The sequence below is a fragment of the Acanthochromis polyacanthus genome, chromosome 5, assembly GCF_021347895.1.
Source record: "Acanthochromis polyacanthus isolate Apoly-LR-REF ecotype Palm Island chromosome 5, KAUST_Apoly_ChrSc, whole genome shotgun sequence".
In the NCBI taxonomy this organism is placed as follows: domain Eukaryota; kingdom Metazoa; phylum Chordata; class Actinopteri; family Pomacentridae; genus Acanthochromis; species Acanthochromis polyacanthus.
The window spans coordinates 18776612-18798859 of NC_067117.1; the positions used below are offsets into that span (position 1 = coordinate 18776612).

Here is a 22248-nt window from a genome sequence, read left to right on the forward strand (position 1 = left end):
GCAGCCACACCCAAGTTGTTTTTCAAGCATATATGCATTGAATCACTGTCGCCAGATAAAATGAGCATGCTGCTGCAGTTCGCAGTTAAAATGACAAAATGCAGAAAGAGGCTGAAGTCAGTTTCTATCTGCAGATGTTTATTGTGCCCCAAAAGGTTGGAGCCAGTAATACTTTCTCTGGAAGTATTTTTTTTGACATTCCCAGAACTTGCAAGCTGCATTTTTGCTCACGCAGCATCTCATATGGCTCCTGTTCTGTTTGCTTGAAAACAGATCAGGGTTTGTTTCTCTGCTCGCAAATCTGGTTTTCCTGCTTTGCTTGCCTGTATTCCTCTCACATAGCACTGGATATTTACGAGTATACAAGATCAGATGGCACGATTTAGCCAAGCCCCTTTCTGATTTCAAAAAACAAATCCATAGCAAGCAAATACGGTGGTTTTCATTGTTCTGTCTGGTTTGCATTTGTGTCGCACGTGCATGTACAGTATGTGCCCGCTGGCTAGCATGTAGGCTAATCACATCCTCATATTCCAACCAAGCACACAATACTTGGACATGTTCACGAGAGAGCATCAGTCCAGCACGTGGACACGTCCACTTAATTCACGGTGCAGCAGATTTTTTGCCGCTCTGCCGCACGTGTCGGAGAGAGACTTAGTGTGGGACCCATATATGAAATAGGATTATCAGTAACCACACTCGCTGATTAAATCAACCGGATAGCCTACACACCCTATTAAAGCTCACACACTATCAGCCTCTTACCCTGAGAACCGCAATACAATTTCCCTTTCCATAGTGTTCAAGATATAGAATTATAGAAATGGTTTGACACAGTTAGTGTGTGATTCAATTCAAAGGACGCGTGAGCCTTCGATCTGTCCGCTGAGGATTTCTGTGCTCGTTGGCAATTTTAGTGTCTCCCCGCTTCACGTGATTTGCAGCGGCTTTTGGTTTTATCCATATCAATCTGGCCTTTAACCTACCTAGTCTGCGTTATTTTAAGAGCTGTCCTCATGGACCTCATGATCAAGTTAATGTGACGCTCCACAGCAGGATCCTCGAACCACAGAGCAGTTTGTCATTCAAAATTCAAAAGAAGCAGAGCAAGAGTGTTGTAAGGGAGGTCATAATTTTAATTTGAGCACAGTACACTTACAACACAAGGTTTCATGCAGGCAACTTATCATTTATTAAGCCCTGCATCTCACAGCTCCCAATATTGCCGATATGTTTAATAGATGTTATGATATATCTGGTTAGAAAAGCAGAAAGTTCCTAAGTAATGTCACAGCAACACACTGATTTAGCAGCATATTGGCTCCAAAGCAGTGAATGCATTGGTCATAAATGTAATCTGTCATCCCATTATATAATGATTTGTTGTTCAACTTTAAAAATAACACTTGGTTATGATTGTGGTTAGGCTACAAGCTACTACGACTCCATGCCCAACGCTTATCCATAGAGAGAGCAGATTAAAGCTCAACTGTACATGAAACAAGCATAACTTCAAGTCTCATGGCGCCTGCAACTTGGGGTTTACTTTAGACCAGAGAGTAATAAATCAGACGAGTCTGGGAAGTTACGACTCAACAGTCACATTTTATGGTGGAGCAAATGGTCATTTAATCATCACGACTATAATGCCTCTCTCTCTGAATTCAATTTTCCAACTATAGAGCAATGATCGATGGGTCGGTAAGCAAAGGGTAATTAGCAGCTACTCTGAAACTTTTAATTAAAGTTAAATAACCTCAAATCAGAGACATTGTGAAAAGTGTGTTTGGCTTCATATGAAGTAACTTTTTTACAAGGTCAGATGTTGCTTCTAAGCACCAAGGCTCAGAACAGATGAGGTTCTTGTCGTGAGTTACAAGAGTGAAAAATGTGGCATGAATTGAACCTTCTCACAGATCTCATGCTGCCTCATAGTTCATTGTTCATAACCTCCCTATTGAGATCAACATTTGATGCAGAGTTTGTTAAAATCCTGCCAAGGCCTGTTGAAACTCGAATCAAAACTATTAAATAAATTGCCTGCATCTTGTTCCTGGGCTGCTTTCTTCATCCTGGCATTACACTGTATTTTCTCAGACATTTTTGTGTATCCTTGGGTCTCCTGCCTAGTTTAAAGCTTTATTTTGTCCTAACTTAGCCGCAGATGTTAAAGCTTTTCTAGTTTCAAAACTCAGTTTGCCGGTGTGATGTGTCGTGGCAGTTATATCTTTTGTCATAAGACAAACAAGCTTTAGGTGCACAGACGTTAAGCGCTCAAAATGGAACCTGTGTTTGAACTGTGGAGAGTTCACTCCCCAGGAAGTCGTTAAATCACACGACTGGGAAACCAGCAGACCCAGCCGGTGTGTAATATGTGGAATGCATCTGTGGTGGCCAGACTGCAGCGCTGGCTGCCACACATTTAGGCATGCATGGATAAAGCTCCAAGACATTAGTATATGTAAGCACACATGCATGAAGCAGTAAATCATGCAGCAGCATGTGTTTGCTAGCACACACTGAAAACTGGTGCGCAGACTGGCATGCAGCATATGGAACCATAGTATGACATTTCCACGTACAAGGTCGTATCCCACAGGGTGAAAGGGTCAATCAGTGGACGGTTTCTCACACCGCAAATCAAATGGTTCCAGAGGAGAACATTGTGTCTCCAAAAGGCAGAAAGAAGAAGTCTCCAAGCAGTGATTGTTTCTGTCAGAAGAAACAGAACTTTCATCTTCATGGTGGCTTCTTGTTTGTTTTGGATGTTTCTTACACAATGCTGCACATTTTTATACAGTATGGTTGAAAGATCAGTGAATCACCTCTTGTCTTGAAACGTGTCTCGTTCAGGAGAAACCACTTTAAAACTAAACTGCTACATGAATCATCAACGGTAGTCCCCACTGTTTACATGCTGTTCAAAAGACTTATGTGAAAACCTAAATGTATTAGAAGGAGAAACTTGCTCTGCAAGACAGTCTATTAAACAGAGACATTCTTCTGTTGTTTATCGGTATATAATTCACCATCACAGCCAGTCAAAGAAATCCCTGCCCTTGATGCTGCTGTGACTAATAGTTGTGTTCCTGTAAAAAGAGAGTTTTAAGCCACAAGTGGATATTTGTCATCTACACACAATGTGGGAATTATTTTGTGTCGCTGAGCCCTGCACGCTTTCACAAACGGCAACCCAACTGGTTTCACTGAGTGGCAGAAAAAAGAAAGAGGTCTGTTGTGTCAACATCCTTTCTTCTTAGTCGTCTCTTTCACTGCACCAGTTGCACACATTTGTCAAGTACAGAATTGATATCCTGTTCTTGCCCTTTTATCCTTTTTTCTTCCGCCTCTTTTATTGGTGGTGCGGGTGTGGGGTAGATATGAATCAGTGTCAGGGCTGTGGCAGCAAGGCGGATTGAGTTTCGGGAGATTACCTGAGTCGATTTGTCTGGTGGATGAGGAGAAAGTGATGCAGATGGAGGGAACAGAAGAGGGAGGACAACTGATGGATGGTTGTTTGTGGGATGGAGGGATCACAGGGGGAGAAAGATGGATTGATTGGAGGCATGAATGGGGAAGGATTCATGGTCTCCATCGTTATATAGCGCCTTGTTGTCCTGGTAACCTGCCTGATATTTCATACATTAACACACTTAGGGATGATAATCAAGAACCGGTTCCTTGATGCCATCGATATGAAATGGATCAATTTCCCGGAATCGAATGCCGTTTTGAGAACCGGTTCCCGGTATCGATCCCTTGACGTCACTGCCCTTACTGCTTTCACTTCATCCTGCCGTCGCAATTTCTGTCGGCGAATTTCCCAACTAACAACCTCCAAACCACAACTCTAAAAACGACTTACACTCTGCCACACTTCACATACATACGTGTGCTACATCTGCGATTCCCCTTTTTCTCTGCTGGAGACCACAGTCAGCTGAACGCCATCTCAGAGCGAGCATGATATGGCTAGCTTCCATGCACGACCGTTAACACACATTACTAATACATTAAAACGTTGGACCCAGAGAGCTGGTGGGCAAATACAGACCTATGGACATTCACTGCTGCCCGTATGTCATTCTTTTAAAAAATAATAAATAAAAAAATGTTCTGTCTCTCCAAACTGAACTCTGTCACTAGCCTCGTTGCGAGAATGGGGCGGTAATGCACCAAAGTGATGGCTGCCAACCGTCATAAAACCAATGAAGAAGAAGAAGCCTCGCGAGACCTGCCGTATTCAGTTGCGTGGGTGCAGTTGTCGAGAGATTAGAGCCCACAGCGGGAACAATCCATGGAGCGGAAGAAGCGATCGCGGGCATTATCTGCTTTTTTTTCCATATACAACAACCTATCAGGCATTGATAAGAGAATCGATAAGGAATCGAATCGATAAGTGGCATCAATAATGGCATTGACATCGATAATTTCTTATCAATTATCATTCCTAAGCACACTGCATGCGTCATGGGTTGCTCTGTGGGATGGCTGCACATCCAGGCACCTAAACATGAATGAAAACACACTTTGCCGACAACGTTTCCCAGAAAAATGTCACAAAGACACAGAGGACAGTGCTGGAGTCCAGTAGGAGAGGCGGACAGCTGTCTTGTCAAATGGCGGCCGCTGCTCGGACACAGCTTCCCCGAGGTGACAAATGAAATAGTCATGTGTTTCACTCTGGTTCAGATGCAAACTAGACGAGGAGATGGTGTGTGTGTTTGTTGACTGTGACTCCCTCACATCTGGGATCCACTTGAGCAGCTGGTTCAGATTTAGCCCGACTTTCTCCGCTTTTGTTTTAATTCCACTCTCTTGGTTTAGTGAACTTTCTTTTACATCCTGTTATTATTTTCAGCTTTAATATGCTGTTTGTTCCTCCTGTTTACTCTGTCGCCTTTCCACAGTTCTCTCTCCTCCTCCGCCCACCTTCCTGTTGCCTCGGGCCGTATGTGACGCCGTTTGGAGGAAGCTAAGCCGGCGTGCGTCAGAACTTTGGACCACTGACATTAACTTCCGGTGTCTTTAGTAAACACCTCCATTCACCCGCTAGTTTAAGCACTTTGATTTGTTTCTTTTTTTGCTTTTCTTTTATAATCTCAGTGACCATGTGTGTTATGACATTCATCATTTATCGTGCTCTCGCAGGTTGTTGACACAGGCTCGCCGAGTGTTTGGCAGCCCACCAGCACTAATCCTCATTGAATCCAAACACCCCTGCAGGGCTGAAACCACAAGTGTGATTGACAAGTCGTTCTTCTGCAGAGACATGAGAGGAGACAGGAGCTCTGATTGCTCTCTTAGAAACTGATAGATTTCCCTCGTTCACATTTCCCCTCTTTACATTATTCAGCCTGCATCCCAGCCTCAGATCTCTGTGGAATTCCTTGTATCCAAATGAAAACATTCCCATCTGCCATGTCAGCAGTCCCACACTTTCTTGGATCCATCTTTCCCACCCCCACAAAATCACGCACACTTGCACTCCTTCACAGGGCGAGTGCTTCCTTCCATTTGTTCGATGGATTGCCCATTACGTACAAGTGGAGAAAATCAGAACAGCTGAACCACAGTCATGGGTCGATAATGGACAATATGTCTTAGAGCAGGAAGGAAGACCATGTTATATATACCATTGCTCTGGCATGTGGGTGTAGAGATATGGCGGGAATTGGAGAGTGTGTGTGCATATGTCACTGTAGAGCAGACAGATGTAGCGAGCTGAACAGGGAGGTTCTGTAAGAGACATTTTGGCCACAGAGCACAGAGATTAAGGCTCAACTCCATAAGAAACATGCATAACTAGAAGTTTCATGGTGACTGCAAGTTGTGGTTTACTTTGGACAAGAGAGTAATAAACCAGATCAAAAAGTGGGCTGTTAAGGCTCCATTTTCACTGCAGGCGAGCCCATTTAAACTCCACAAGAATGCTACAAAGCATGCATACTAACTTTTTGTGTGTAGCTAAGGCCGGTTCAGCTGCCTGAGGATTTCTGTTGAATATGTGAAGCTTTATGTGTTCACCATTTTCTTGCAACTTTACATCAATCCTCTTGTAGTCAAATGCGGATGCTGTGTCATTTGTGAGAGCAGTTTATACTACGACCGGCTGAGGATGTAAACAAGAACAGCTGATTGAGACATCATAGTCCAACTGTAGGTCCATAAAATAAGCTATACTGTTGTTGTTTGTAGGTTCTTTTCCAACTATGATCCAAATAACAGCCAAGAACATTTGTTCACGCTTTAGTTCTCTAATAATTTCTAAGAAAGCAACTGAGCCCTGTAGCCCTAAAGTCATAGGAAAACTCCTGAAAAGGATTATGCAATTTAATCATGATTATACAGAGAATAGAGGGTATTCATTTCCAAGTAATGAAATGTGATTCATTTCCAGTGTAACCTAGAGATTTCCCCAGGTGGTCTGCCGAACATTCGGAAATGATATTTTTTCTCTACAGGCTAGAATAGAGTTTTCAGTAATAAATTAAGATTTACGTGGCTTTAAGTTCATCTATTAGTTCTCCAGTCATTAAGGTCTGAACTTTTGAGAATATCCCCTGTAAGATTAACAGCTCTAACAAACAATGAATATTGTCTCTGTTTCACCCCATCATAGCAACATGTTCAGGAGACTTCTAGGAAATTATGAGAAATTACCTGTGAAATATGATTGATAGTCAGAATCATTCCAGCTCTATTTTATTTATAAGGATAACATAAAACCCTGTCACTGTGTATAGCTAACATAGCCAGGCTCTCTGTCCGGCCTGCTTTGTTTCTGTAGCTGTCTCAGTGTGTGAGGGTCTTGCGTAAGACCACCCCTCGTGTTAATGTAAACCCGTCTTTTCATTCTTTCTCAACCTCTGGACTTTCCCTCCACTCTATATCCAGTTACACTGCTTTCCCACGACAACAAAACCACTCATCCTGTGTCATCATTAGTAACACAATCATGTTGTGACACATGTTACCTACTTGACAGGCATCATTATCAAACTGGTGAAAGTGCTTCAGTAGCTCGTTGTTAGAAAGTAAAATCTGGTCAGATGATGCTGTCATTTTGCTGTCATTGCAGCTTTAGTCCAACATTCAGAGATAACGGCTGGACTCTGGAGTGAATGAGCCCAATCAGGCACACAGAGAGTGGACATTCACAATTACAGTGATGGAAGTTGCTGGATGGACCAAGTGTTCACTAGATGTATAAATGTTTATCCCAAACTAAATAAGTCTGGTCTGTGAGCTCGCATTGTCTTCACGGCCTCTTCAGCGGATTCCATTTCCTTCCCTATATCACACACAAATACACACACACACACAAATAAGGGGCCAGTTGTGTGCATTGGATGTGTCTGTGTGAGAGAGAGAAGGATTCAGTGAACATTAATTGATGGTCATTTAGGATTTTTAGAATAAGTGAATTGATTAATTGATTCGATTCAGGGTTTTATTTATTGACAAAATCTGTGGATATCTGTGTGTGTTTACTGTAATTTAGGTGTAATGCTATATTCTTGTTGACACTTGAATGTTTCACCTGTGAAAAAACTATGAATTTCTAAAGACTGAAGTCATCAAAGATTGTTGATATCCTCAAGTTAAATAAGCTATTATTGACAGTCAGGATGTGAACATCCAAACACATTGACTAGAAATCTATTCACAGTCAAATTGCCTGAAAACTGTAATTTATGATAAGATTTCTTGCAGCCAAACGTGTGCATGTTCCTGGTAAAACTCCAATATGTCACCTCCAAATAGTCAAATATAACTTGGTCATCCCTTTATCTTTTTGTCAGAAATGCAAGTATCTAAAAAGGTTTTACAATTACAATTTCACTCCTTCATTTTTATCTGAAATGACTCCTAATTAATTCCTACTATATGCGTAGATGGCCAGATAAACTTAAAGGAATGACCATTTGCTTTCCATTACAGAACCACAAACTAAATGTTGTTTTTGAATGACATTATTGTATGACATCCACATGCATTAACCTAAAAGCCATGTACATCCAAGAACGGTACATCAACACCACAGCCAAAGCCAGAAAACCAAAACCAGACCTCAGAGTGCTTTTTGGCCAAGTTCTGATTGATTTGCGTGAGTGAGACGTACATGATCAGATGATCGCTGCCAACCTTCCCGGGGTGTTTGGCATCGATGGACCGTTCGTAGATGGATTAAAGTGTAAGTCTGTGGTTGTTTCCTCTTTGGCACATCTGACTGTGGTGTCAGCAGGAGGCTTATTCTGCTGATGGCCAGTCAACGCTGCCAAATTTAACAGGAGGGAAGCCGGCACACTTCCATCTTCTGGTGCACAGCTGGTTCTGAGCTTCTCCATCACACATTAAAACACATACATGCACACACAGGCACGTGCACATAGAGCCATAAATAAACACCTTAACTTGGAGCATAAATCTGCTCCTGTGGGTCAGTGTGGGGAGAGAGCTCTGATCAAATATTGACACACACTGTCACACCGCTTTACCTCACAGCTCTCTTACCCAGTCAGACCCATCCAGTGTGGCAAACTTAAACATCTTGCTTGAAGGACTTCCTGGATGAGGGAGGTTTCCTGGGGACAATGCGATGCACCTGGTTTAAATCAGGCTGAAGAGCAGCGTCTCATATGGTGTCCTGCTGTCTCCTTAAATTTCTTGCGCACTGTCAAATAAAGTTAAAATAGCATGAATACATACTATGCTCAACAAATTCTCTACATCCACAATGTCTTCAACTGTGCCAATAAAAGAGGGATTCCAAACAGTAATATTGATTTACAACACTACAGCTAAACAGGCCTGAACATATCACATGTCCTGCAGCCACCATGTGGGATCAGATTTCTGACTTTGACAATCAGCCAAGTGTGTGTGTGAGTGTGTCTGTGTGCGCTTAATTCTAACTATGTTAATACAATATGTACTGTACTTGTGTTGCATATGTGCATGTGTGTCAGGGGTGAAACAAAAGGCGAGCCTTATCTATGCCAGACATTCTTCAAGAAAGGCGTCATTCTCTATGCTGAGTTGCAGAAACAGTGGATCCTTGTGCTGAGCAAAGCCAAAGGAATGCAGCTCACCTGTAAACCTGTCCGTATCAGTCCGTTAATATCTGTACCAGATCCTCTTCAGCCATTTCTGGACATTTTAAAGGCCAGTTGGGAACAAGTAGCGATGACAAAGGCGGAAGGGTTAGTTATTTTCAAATCAGTAAGGCAATTTGAAAGAATGCAAATAGCATATTGCTAACATTTCCTGTAATGAAACTAATGCAACAGTCCAGTTTTCTTTTTAATTTGAACAGATTTCAACTTAATCAGTGTGGACTACATGGTTCAAGCTGCATGCTGTGATTCATGAGCCCAGTCTCATTATTTTGAAGCCACACCTCATGCATTTTGCAGGGTTTAAACTGTCGCGTCGATGGATTTGCGAAATAATGCCGTCCTGCTTGTGTGACACAGTCAGACTTTAATTGGTGTCTCGTGGTAATACACCATCATGTTTTTATCACAGTCAACTGAAGATTGACTTAACAATTTTAATAATCTGTCAGAAAAATTGCAGTTATAGATATTATTATTAATATTATTAGATTAAACATATTTACAGATGTTGTTTATAGATATTTTAGTCCAATTGCTCAGCCCTCGTCTTGGCTGATTTTCTTTTACAGGCGTATATAATACTTCCTGTGTACTGGATAACACAAGTTTGAGCAGGTGCTTTGCAACAGCAGTAGGCTTGCACAACATGGGAACAATCTATAAGGTAGAGTAACAGTTTCAGTATTGAGATGAGAATTTGTCTTGTGATGAATGTGTCAGTCCTCTATTGCACAAATTGCACATAAATACCGAATCAGTTTAGTTGAACAGTAGTTTGAATAAGACATCATAACTATAAGAGATTAAAGTTTCTTCTAACCACAACCCTTCTCTTTCTCAGCCATCCTGCTAGCTAACCTTGCAATTAGCATCAAATTAACACCAATTAATCTGGGAGTAATAAACTGTTAAATGAGGTATATCTGATTGGTCAAATGAGGTGAATCTGTGGCCCATGTAACAAGACCTAGTATGTGTAAAAAGAAATGAATTTACTTATTCATTAGATTTAAAGTGTTGTTTTTTTTTTTTGGTAGTGTTTTTGTTGCCCATGTTCATAATATGCCGAAAATACAATTTATGGGTCAGCACTAAACAGTATCCTGGCAGCTGACTGCGGTTGTTTTTCAGGGAGGACTAGTCCTCGCTGCTGTCTTAATGTACTATGTCCTGAAAATCACGTTTTTGTGGAAAGCAAAGGGCTGAAATATCCTAAAGGACAACATGCACTTTCATTCTGATTTTAGTTTCTCTCTCTGGCTCTCAGCTTCGGGCGTGTGGGGGTTGTAATACATAGCTTGGTTAGTCACTGGCATCACAGCGTCGTAATATCTGTTGATGCTCGAGAGTCATCGCTGTATCGTGAGAACACTGAGTATGTTTTGTTGTGTGAAACTGTGCTTTTAGAAGATATTACTGTACCTAATCAAAAGACAGTTAGTAATGATGGCTAAAATGTTTCCATTTTGGTGAATATATTTGTATTTGTAGATTCAATAGATGGTTCAACAACGAGCTGTATACTGATACTGCTCCTTTATAGGATCACCAGCTCTAACTGAACTGCTTGTTCTACACTGAATACTGTTTTTTGTGTTTCTCCTTCATTCAATCCGTCCCAGACAAATGCACAGATGAGTGATGTTAATATGTAGCTGTGACTTTAATACAAGAGCCAAGACACTACACAGGTCTGTCTGTCTGTCTCACACTTTGCTCATTATTTGGGACTCCAGACAGGATGGACAGCCAGTATCTTGTTTGCTCTTATATTGTCATCCAGTGCGACTCCATTTCTGCTTGACTCTGACATCTCTCACTATCAGCTAGCTTTGGGTGGGATGGAAGAGGACAGTAGCAAAAGGAGCCCTGGGAACAAAGTGCTTATGCACCACAGGGGTCTTCTTCCTCCTCTGCGTTTCTCATGCAAAGCTGCATCTGCGTGCGTGTCGGCGGCAGCTAAACACCCCACCGGGAGGTCAGCAAAGGTTAAAGAGGATAGAGATTTGGATGAGCATGCAGTCCCACTTTTTATATTGTCCTGTTTGGCTTCCTGCTGATTTCAGTGCAGCTCTTCTTTGTCTTTTTATGTTTTGCTGAGCTGTGCCATCGCTCAAATCACAAACTTCAGACTGGGTCGCACCTTACTTGCTTTGAAAAGACTCGAGCGTTGCAGCCAGTTATGCAATCTCAACATTTCTGTGGTTGATCGGAGTGTGTGTTCATCTTTCTGTCTTCCAGCTCTTTCTTTAACCCCTTAATTTGAGAAGCAGGGCTGTCATTTTTGGTGCTTGGGTAGTGAGTCGGTGATCAAAGTTGTGTTTGAGTCCTAAATAGTCAAACACCAAAATTCTCCAGCTCCGCCCCGATCACAGCTCTCCTTCTTTCTGACAGAGGGCACAAGGCTGTGTGGGCCTGGCTTGTGTCAAATTAAAGCCTTGTATATGTGTGCTACTTGCCAGAATTTGGAGAAATTTGGCATCACTTTAATGCACAGTGAGACTGCAGTGAGTGTATGTGCATCTGTTTAAATGACAAGTTTAGTTTTGTTGAGCAGATCACGGCATAATACCTCCATGACCCATTGTTTCTTTCGCACACAGGTTTAAGATTTTCTGGCAATGGGGCAATTAGTGTCACTCGACGATGATGTAACTGAGGTTGCATTTCTCAAAGTCAGCAGAGTGGTTTCCTGTGGAAAACAGTTGCCGAGTTTTCCCGGTTTTACCCGCTCCTCTCCTTGCAGGGCAGGGAGAGTAATTGTTGTATTTTCCAAGAAAAAGCAGTTCCACCTGGCTTGAGCTGCGGTTACAATACATTAGAGAAAAATGATTTCTGTCTGCTTCACACTCGAGCTCCAGAAGTTTTCCAGCACACTTCCTGTTGGCCTGCAGCTGGAATGTACTCTGGAATGATATAATGACGTTTCCACATCCCACATCGCTTCACCAGAGATATTTAGAAAAGCATTGTGTTTATAGTAAGCGGTGTAAGGGACGACTGCTTGAGATAACAGTGATACATTATATTTGGGTGACTGTTCTGCTTTCGTGGGGCCAGCAGGCAGGTGGTCCGACAGCTGCTGGGAAACAGAGAAACTATGTCTGCTCTGTTAGAGTGTTTGTGGTGATGTTTTGTTGAATTATGCAGCTTCTACACCGACAAATTTGCAGGGAGACAGTGAGGTTGACACTTTGAATGGCATTGGTGTCCATTAACCAGTACTGCACAGAAATATCCGTAATAAGTCAGTGACTATTGGTGGACTATTGTAACATTTAAAAAAACGTCAAAACTGTAAAAGTAATGGGAAATATCAATTTGTGTATTTTTTTAAGCTGATTTAAATACTGTAAAGCAGTGTAATTTTATGGTCACATATAAAAGAATAATTTGCTCGTAATAAAAATACAGATTTCTGATGGGGACATTTATAGTTTTGGCCTGTTTTTTTTATGATTAACATTTACAAAACTATATTTATTTATTTTTTTTATCAAATTATCTGTGATTTAACAAAACTATGTAAATCTGGACAATAAATAATAGTGTTTTCTTTTACATTGTATCCATAAGATCCCGTATGAAATGCCTTCCAATATTTCTCACAAACACCCCAAAGCCAAAACAAGTTGAATATTGTACTGGTGAGAAAATATTATTGAAACAATTTGTGTGAAAATCAAATCGAATAAAAGAGAAAACACTAATGTTCCTTATTTTAAACACTTTGGCACTTTGGGAAATGCTTCCACTGCCACTATAAAGCTCTCATTTCTTTACACCATAAACCAAAGAGTCAAAACACCAAGCTGTGGTTTTATGAGGGCTCTGTGAAGGATTTTTTTGTGCATTGTGGTAAGTTCTTAAAATTCCCTCCACATCTATTCATTTGTGAACTTGAGAGGTGTCGACGCACTGTTTTTTACTGTTGTTTTTTTTAAAATCTGTGGCTGTCCCTGTACTTCCTGAACAAACGTGAGAAAGTCATCTGACTTTTTGTCTACCTCTTGGCAATAGTGCACTAAAGCACATTTTCCAACCATTTTTAACTTTGTCCTGAAGCAGTAGCTCGACAAATTATATCTGAATGGCTGGATGACTTTTGCTGATGAGCTCTGGATGATTGTAATCCTGCTAAACGGAACCTCGAGGCTACAAGTGAGGGTTGTCCTTTTGTGAGCATCATGTTTGGTCTCTTTGTCTCGTCAGCCATCGGCGCAGTCAAATGTTTTTTCAGGGAATGAGGGTGATGTTTGTTGTGTGTTGGGAGGGGCTTTAAGGGGAAGCAGTGAAGGCATCTTTGTTCCCTACACATAAGATACTAGTGTTTGGCTTGGCTTGTTTTGGGTGTGAAAAGGCCGTCTGTTTAGGCAAGTGTGTGTGTTTTCCTTTTTTTTTTTTTTTTTCAGCGTGTGTGAGGATCATTTACTGGAGGCTCTTTTAATTGAGTCTGAGCACGTGTCGGAGCTTTTCGTTGCATTGATTCTTGAATCACGTTGCAATTCATTGAATGTGAGACTTTTAAACACAACTCCGCTTTAAATGTGATCACAGAACAGCCGAGTTTGCACAATAAATGTACACAGAAATATATGTTCAGAGCATTTCTGGTTCATCTTGTTATATATTCATGCACAGACACAAAAAGCCCCCCCAAAAAACACACTGTCTTTGTGCCATCAGCTAACGAAGGAGTGTTACAGACGGACAGATTGCAGGCAGCCAGACAGATAGTCAGATGGACAGAAGGAGGCGTGCACAAATGAAACAAAGAATGGACGAGGAATATGAGTTTTGGGGGTGGAATGGAGAAAATTAGAGCAGGAGACTGTTTCAGAAAGCATCACAAGGACTCAGAACCCTGCTACCATGGATATTTTTACAACACAGTGTGGAAGATCGGTGTAGTCATGTTTGTTTGACTTAATTAAAATAGGTTTTAGCAGAGCTGATTGTGCTTTAGGATGGAAGAACAAAGAAATGAGGGATAGGCTGCCGTTACTGTCCCCACCCTAAAACCACCTGCGTTTGCTCAGCGGCAACAGACAAAGAAAATTATCCGTGCAAATCGTTTCATCTGCAAGCACAGTGAGCTAATTTTATGTTGTCTCACCTTTTTTACAAAAAACATCTCTTGTAGCTCATTACTAGAAAAGAAATGTCCCCTTATTCAGGAAATAAAATCTCGAAACCTCAACATTAGAACAAGCAGAAAGATGCAAACTTACAGACTTGTTTTTAGAGAAAAATGGCTTGAATGTGTTTGTCCTCAGCAGCACTGACCACAGAGTCTTTGTTGCTTTTAAGGGATCAGTATGCTACTCAAGGGCACTTTGCCTGTGGCAGCGGGCACTGCAGATGCACCACAAGCCGCACTACAGCCACCAGCTCACCGCTGTAACACACTGGCCTGTCAGTGACAAAGATTGTATCAGTAGGTTGATTTGAAAAAGAGACACTCTAAAGAGCCCATATCAATGGATAATGTGCATTTCAGAAAAGCGAAGAAGCTGAATAGAGTGATGGGGAGATGTACAGGGACAGACACATCAGACAAAGAGGAAATTGGTCAGTAAAAAAAAGCGTGAGTAATGCTGATGCCTGTTGCCATGGTGATCGAGGTCAATGAATGGTTGCCATGGAGCTCGCTACTTGGAATTCTGGGAAGGGATATTTTGACGTACGTATGTCTGTGTGTGCAGTCTGAACTTGTGGATGGAGGATAATAAAAGCCTTTTGTCAGAATAAATGTGTGTGAGTTTGAATGTGTGTGTACATAGAGACTGATAATAGCACGACTTTGGCCACACCTGGATAAAAGGAATTAAAATCCACGCTACTAAAAGTCAGAAACAGTCCTACACTATAAATATCTCATTTTTACATCATTGTTCAACATACAAAAAGAATATCAAGATAAAGCAGTGCAAAGAACCCCAGTCATCTTCAAGTTTTCAAATTCTACCTAAAATTAGAGGTTTGGTTTGGGTTTTTTAAGGAGATGGACCTTTCAGCTGCTGTTTGGTTTTAAGTTTGGAGTTTAGTATATTCTGTATTGCAAGTTGAAATGTTTTATGGTGCTACATATGATAATGTGATGGTGGGAAAGGACAGTATAACCTTTTGGTGGGTAAAATTAACAATCATAGTATACATAATTTAACTGTTATTATGGTATCGTCAATGTTATGGAAAATTAATTGAAACCCAGTTAATTTCTGTTTTTGGTTAATATAGTGAAGTAACTTTCTGTTAAGTATGATCCTTTATTACATTGATGATAAATCTGTTAAAAATCCAGTTTATTGATTACTGATTCCCACTATGACCTGATAGAAATATAAAAGTGACAAATGGATAGAAATAATATGTCAAAATCTCTGACAGTTGACAAATTTGCATGTTATCTACACATCAGCTGCACACAGCTACTCCATGTGGCGTGTCTGACATATCCATTCTCAGTGATGTCATACTAATTAGTGTATCATGAGACCACGAGTGCTGCGCACAATTAAGCATGCATATGCAGAAGACAACCTGAAGCTGTTGCTGCAGCAGCACAGCATGGATGATGATCCATTTAAGTAAGCTTATTCGTGGTTTTCTGCTCGCTGCAGTTTATTTATTCATTTTTATGGAGGCATGAAATTGTAGCGTTAGATTAATGTTACAGCTGCAAGCAAACAAACTGTTCACACAGCAGCAAGAGCTCCATAAGTTATTCATCCTCACTGTGCAGCACAAATTTAGGCACCTGCTTGTGTAAATTTAACACAATTTTGTAAATTGCATGGTCTACACCCAGTTTTGTCTTTTGTCCTTGCAAGCCTGGAGTTCCTGACAGTAGGTTTCTGGGTCAGTGTGTGTGTGTGTGTGTGTGTGTGTGTGTGTGTGTGTTTCCCAACCATCATTTTCTATTTCTGATTCACTTGTTTATTTCAGTTTGTCTGTCTCTGTGTGTGAGTAGTCAGTCATACAGTTGGTTCATTTACATTTCTCTGTTTGTGTGTCTGAGTGTGTGTGTGTGTGTGTGGGGTCCAGGTATTATTTACTTTCTGGGGACCAAAGTGTGTTTCAACAGGTGCATTATCTGGGCCTTGCTTCCTTATAGGGACAAAATCAAGTCCCCATAAGAAAAATCATTTAATTTTAAATTGACGACATTGGTGTGTGTGTGTGTGTGTGTGTGTGTGTGTGTGTGTGTGTGTGTGTGTGTGTGTGTGTGTGTGTGTGTGTGTGTGTGTGTGTGTGTGTGTGTGTGTGGTGTGGGTGGGTGGGTGTGACACACGAGACAGTGGATTTACTTTTATCCACCTGGTGTTAATGGTTATTGCTCATCACAGCGTGTTTTGCTGAGTCAGCTTGCAAATATTAACACATAAACAGCAACGAGAGCAACAAGCTGTTGATGTTGAAATGATTTATCTTGTAATATGAAATACAGTGTGTTTTCAATCAAATATGCACATAATTTCACACAAATAATGCGCAGATCTGCATGCATTTTAGGCCAGTGACTAATAAGAAAGTGGCACAGGTTAACAGCTAGACCTTAAATTAAGACGTATCCAGGACACATTCATGCACTCACACCCTTTGCATCAGTGACCTGTCAGACTCGAAGCTGCCTTTTTAGATAATTTTATAGTAGATGACAGATAATTTTCTCTTGTAACTTGTTCTCATTTGCTTCAGCCCTCTTGCTTCACAGGCTGACATTTTGCATCGTAAATGCATGTTTGTTTTACCCAAGGCACGTAATGTGAAACACGCATGTATCATGTCATTCCAGTTAATATCTTTGTTAATGTCTCGTTGCATGTCAGTATTATAGCCACTGGGTTCATGCCTGTCTGGAATCGGACAACTTGTTGTTTCCTCGGCCTCTATTGAAGTGATGCTGATGTGGATGTGATGTTTTGTGACACGTTGAGTCTGGAAGACACGCGGGGGCTCGGATACGTCTGTGGGCTTTGAAGTGTGTGTGTGTGTGTGTGTGTGTGTGTGTGTGTGTGTGTGTGTGTGTGTGTGTGTGTGTGTGTGTGTGTGTGTGTGTGTGTGTGTGTGTGTGTGTGTGTGGTGTGGGTGGGTGGGTGTGACACACGAGACAGTGGATTTACTTTTTATCCACCTGGTGTTAATGGTTATTGCTCATCACAGCGTGTTTTGCTGAGTCAGCTTGCAAATATTAACACATAAACAGCAACGAGAGCAACAAGCTGTTGATGTTGAAATGATTTATCTTGTAATATGAAATACAGTGTGTTTTCAATCAAATATGCACATAATTTCACACAAATAATGCGCAGATCTGCATGCATTTTAGGCCAGTGACTAATAAGAAAGTGGCACAGGTTAACAGCTAGACCTTAAATTAAGACGTATCCAGGACACATTCATGCACTCACACCCTTTGCATCAGTGACCTGTCAGACTCGAAGCTGCCTTTTTAGATAATTTTATAGTAGATGACAGATAATTTTCTCTTGTAACTTGTTCTCATTTGCTTCAGCCCTCTTGCTTCACAGGCTGACATTTTGCATCGTAAATGCATGTTTGTTTTACCCAAGGCACGTAATGTGAAACACGCATGTATCATGTCATTCCAGTTAATATCTTTGTTAATGTCTCGTTGCATGTCAGTATTATAGCCACTGGGTTCATGCCTGTCTGGAATCGGACAACTTGTTGTTTCCTCGGCCTCTATTGAAGTGATGCTGATGTGGATGTGATGTTTTGTGACACGTTGAGTCTGGAAGACACGCGGGGGCTCGGATACGTCTGTGGGCTTTGAAGTGTGTGTGTGTGTGTGTGTGTGTGTGTGTGTGTGTGTGTGTGTGTGTGTGTGTGTGTGTGTGTGTGTGTGTGTGTGTGTGTGTGTGTGTGTGTGTGTGTGTGTGTGTGTGTGTGTGTGTGTGTGTGTGTGCACTTACTTGGTTCTCGTGTGAGAGGATGCGACACGATAGCCACGCTATCGTTTTATGCTACAAAGGCCCAACGATGCGGGGGACAATAATAGACTACAGACTAGTGTGGATAGTTGTTAGTGCTGATGGGAGTGCACGTGGAGCTAGTGCACGTGAGGTTCCCCTCCCCCCCTCACTGGTGATGTCAGACCATGTACAATGTGCTACTACTGGCGGTGCATGCGAGCCCATCCCCCGTTCTGACAGGCGTGCATCATGAGTGGGGCTGCTTTGGGATGTTGCTTCAGTGTTACACAAACTAAACACACACAAGAAGAAAGAGTCAGTGGGGCAAAATGTTCACACATACCTTTCATCTGCATTCTTGATTCTTCATGCAGGCATCATGTTTTGCAGCATTACCCACAATCCTCCTTGCGAATAAGTCTTACTCCATTTCACTTTAATCCCGTAACTCTCTGGTGCACTCAGTTAGAGGAAACACGTTAATAGCTTCACTACACTGTAGGGAAAAAGGTAAATAGGACAAAAAAATCACCGACAAACTCTCTCTCTCTCTCACTCACACACACACACACAATGTATTTTTCTTGACAGAAAACGATTGAAGTATCATTTAAAAATTTATTGTGATTTCATAAATATTTCATTTTGTAAAAAATGTAGCATTCAACTTTAATACTGTAAATATATTTCTAAAATTACTTATAAATAGTGACTATTAAAAGAAAATAAGAACAGTTGATTCTGTAACTGTACAGATTTGTTGTTGAATGAGAAATATCTTTTACCATTACAAAAAATTTGAATAAATGCGTTTCCATCATCAGATTTTGTAGCTAATTTATTTTTTTTTATCCTTCATTAACTGTTTAAACAAAAACTAAAAATGTAGAATTTACATGAGAAAATGTTCTGTAATTATGGAAAATTACTTTCAATTTTGATATTTATGTTTTTTTTAAGGGTGCTTACAAATCAGTATGCACATACAAACATTCATGTTCAAAACATGCTAGATATAAATACATGTATCAAACCTGCACCACAGTGTGCCAGTGATCTTGAACTGAACTTGACAACTTTGATAGATAGGACTGCTGCTGTATTAAATGTCATCTGTGCATCCTAGTCGTCAAGTGTCAGTCAGTGTTTATTGGCAGTGTGTGCTGTGCGAGACACGACACACTTGTAATGAGCTTATCCTCCAGATTGAACAGCTGTTTGACATTGAGTGTGTATGGCTCGGAGTGACTTCATGGAGAACATGATGCTATGGGATTTGACGCAAAACTTGGGAATGAAGTTTGGAGCGGTGTGTTGTGTGTCTAATTGATGTCCAGCAAAAGAGCAGAAAGGGATGTTTTGCAGCAGCACTACATGTTCCACAGGTCACTTAATGAAAGGTCTGAGCTCCCATCACCTCTGTTTGCATTCTCTCTTTCTCGCTTTACAACAATGCAAATCAGCCATCCGTGCAGACCACACACATACCTATTTGCTGTTTCAGCGTCATGTTGTGGTTGAGAAACGTTCAGTCTGTATAAACAGCGTGTGTTCTGGATGAGAGAAGAAGACAAGTGCAAGACAGACAAAAGTCGACAATCAGCATCTCCGAGCATTGTTGAAAATCTCAGGAGCAGAAAGGAATTCTGGGAATGTTGTTCTCTGGAGCAGGTGCTAACGCTTCTAACTGACTAAACCTACTTCTGCTAGCTTCCCCACCAGTGGCACCACCAGCACCATCAACCTCCCGCTGTGTTCGTCCTCTCTGCAGCGTGCACAGGCAAAGTTACAACCTTTATGACCTAAACCAGCTGGCCTGGTTTTGTTGCTTATCTTGCTCCAACTCTGCACAGCATCTCATCTCTGATGTAAAAGATCAGCTGCTGGGGTGCAAAAGACTTGAGGGTGGGGTTGTGGCTGCGTGGTGAGATCATTAGCTCCGAGTGTTTATGGTTGACGTGTTCTAGCAAATGCAGGGTGTGACGCAGATTTTTGGCTCCATGAGACAACTCCAGTGATCTCCAGCTGATACTGAAGAGACTACTCAGGAGATATTTTGTGTTATTTCCTGCTCTCTATGTTGTTTTGGTGGCTGTAGACACGTTTCAGAGAAATGAGTACGAAAACTGATGTTATAAGACCTCACGTACAACCTTTGTGGCCCACATACAAGATGTTGCCATAACAACTGACTCTATCAATGTGGTCATGGATGTATTTGTGTGTGCTTGTGAGTGTACTTACACACTAATGGAAGAAGACCCTGAGGGGAAGGATGGTAAAGGCTCCTCACCCCCCAAACCACCTGACACACCCCCTGCTGAGGGCCATCGAGTTCCATTATCTTCACTTTTAATGTTCATAAAAATGAAATAAATAAATAAAGCTTTATATGTAGGAGTTCTAGTTCCAGTTCTTTTATGGCTTCTTATTTAATGCTGAATTGCTGATCCTGTGTATGAAACCTCTTGTGTTGCTGCTGTCTCTTTTAACAGCCCACCTTATGGCTGCCGGCCTGTGTCTCTGCATGATGTCATTCATTGATTTTACTGCTCGACTGCGGCCACTAATCTTCCAGAGTGATGCCTTTGTCAATCTAATCATCGGGATTAATGTTGGAGTCTGTGAGACTGTGATGTGCGGTGGCTGATTGCACTTTAATGTGTAGCGGGACAAAATACAGATATTGTAAATACAGTACAATGTTGTACATGACTATATATAAAACTTTCTTCTCTCAGTTGTGCTTTCATGCCTTCTCTCCATTTATTTTCTCTGTTCTGAGTTTTTTTTTTTAACTGTCACAGACACAGTGCTTTTCAATGAAATGATTTCTGGTTATTTCTTATTAGTCACTGTGTTGTTGTGGCTTACCACTAATCCAAGAATCTCTCCTAAACAAGAGTCTGAATCCTGTTCTGACTGTGACTGTAATGTTTCTCAGCTTAATATGTGGTTGCTCTTCTCAGAAATGGCATTACTGAAAAGCAGATCTGATTTAAGTGTGTGGCTTTGTGTTCTCTCTGCAGGGCTGGTATTGATGATGTGGAGACAGATGTGGTGGAAATTGAAGCAAAGCTCGACAAGGTATGAACCATTCTAATGTTATTTCTGCAGACTGCGCTGCTCGCTGCAAAATCAAATCTGTCAAAAGCATGCACCAGTCATAACTGTATTTTTGACATTTTTTTTATCAACCATTTTATTGAAAAGTAATACATACACATATGAATGTTATAGAGTACAGACAATATATTGCATTTATTGTTGGAGCAAACGGTCTTCTGTTTGTCTCTTGTTGCGATTGTTTTTCTCTGTTTGTTTTTCTATCTGTCTGTTATACTCTCACTCTATTACCTAAATATTAAGGTAATTTAAACCAAGAAAACACAGGCTTTACTTATTACTATTATTGGTGACACTGCTAGGTAACATTCATACAAATGCAGGCGTTGGTGCACAGTAAGCACGCTGACCAAACAGTCATGGAGGCTAGCAGCATAGTCTGTTATCTGCAGTATCCTTTCCTTTCTAAAAGCAGTCCAGCAACAGCGTATCATTAATCGTTTTGTGAGATGTGGAATGAAGCAATTTGACAGATTAATTCCCTGGAGACAGCACATTTTTAAGGATATATCTGCTCTGAAGTACATTGCACCTGTATTATTTTTTCAAAATGCGTTTTAAAACATCCCCAATGACCATAAAGATAAGATTTATTTATTTGTTGATGCGAATGTTACAGATTCACAATTATGTAACTAGTCTTACTAGTATTCTGTTGAAGATCTACAGCACTAGTGGAACAATAGGAGGTAAAATGTTTTAAATTGGTTCAAAACGAATGGGATAATCAAAATAGATGTCTTAACTGCATCATTGTTATACCTTATTAGCTATAAAGATGCCTCTGTGTGGAAGATCAGCAGGAATGGATGGGTAACAGTCCCCAGGGGGAGAGCTGAGATCATGCCTCCTTAGATAAACTAATAGACTCGTAAGTCAGGCCGAATTTAGAGGAAGAGATATTGTTATTGCGGCTAAGTGGTAGCCACACCTTCTTTCTTATTCTCTCTGAAAAACATCTGCTAATATCCAACTGTTCCATCTTTTTCACCCTCTGAATAATACAACGCATTACCGTCCTTCAGTTTGCGCAACCAAGTCTCTGAAAATAAAGAATT

General features: G+C 41.0%; 1 protein-coding gene across 2 annotated transcripts in view; it reads left to right on the forward strand.

The window, feature by feature from the left end:
- acap3b (ArfGAP with coiled-coil, ankyrin repeat and PH domains 3b) overlaps nucleotides 1-22248 on the forward strand; it is a 62873-nt gene that overhangs the window by 8387 nt on the left and 32238 nt on the right. For both annotated transcript variants that reach the window (XM_051948240.1, XM_022201432.2), the window contains exon 2: nucleotides 21094-21151. In XM_051948240.1, the coding sequence (XP_051804200.1) occupies nucleotides 21094-21151 (58 nt within the window). The remainder of the gene's footprint in view (nucleotides 1-21093; nucleotides 21152-22248) is intronic.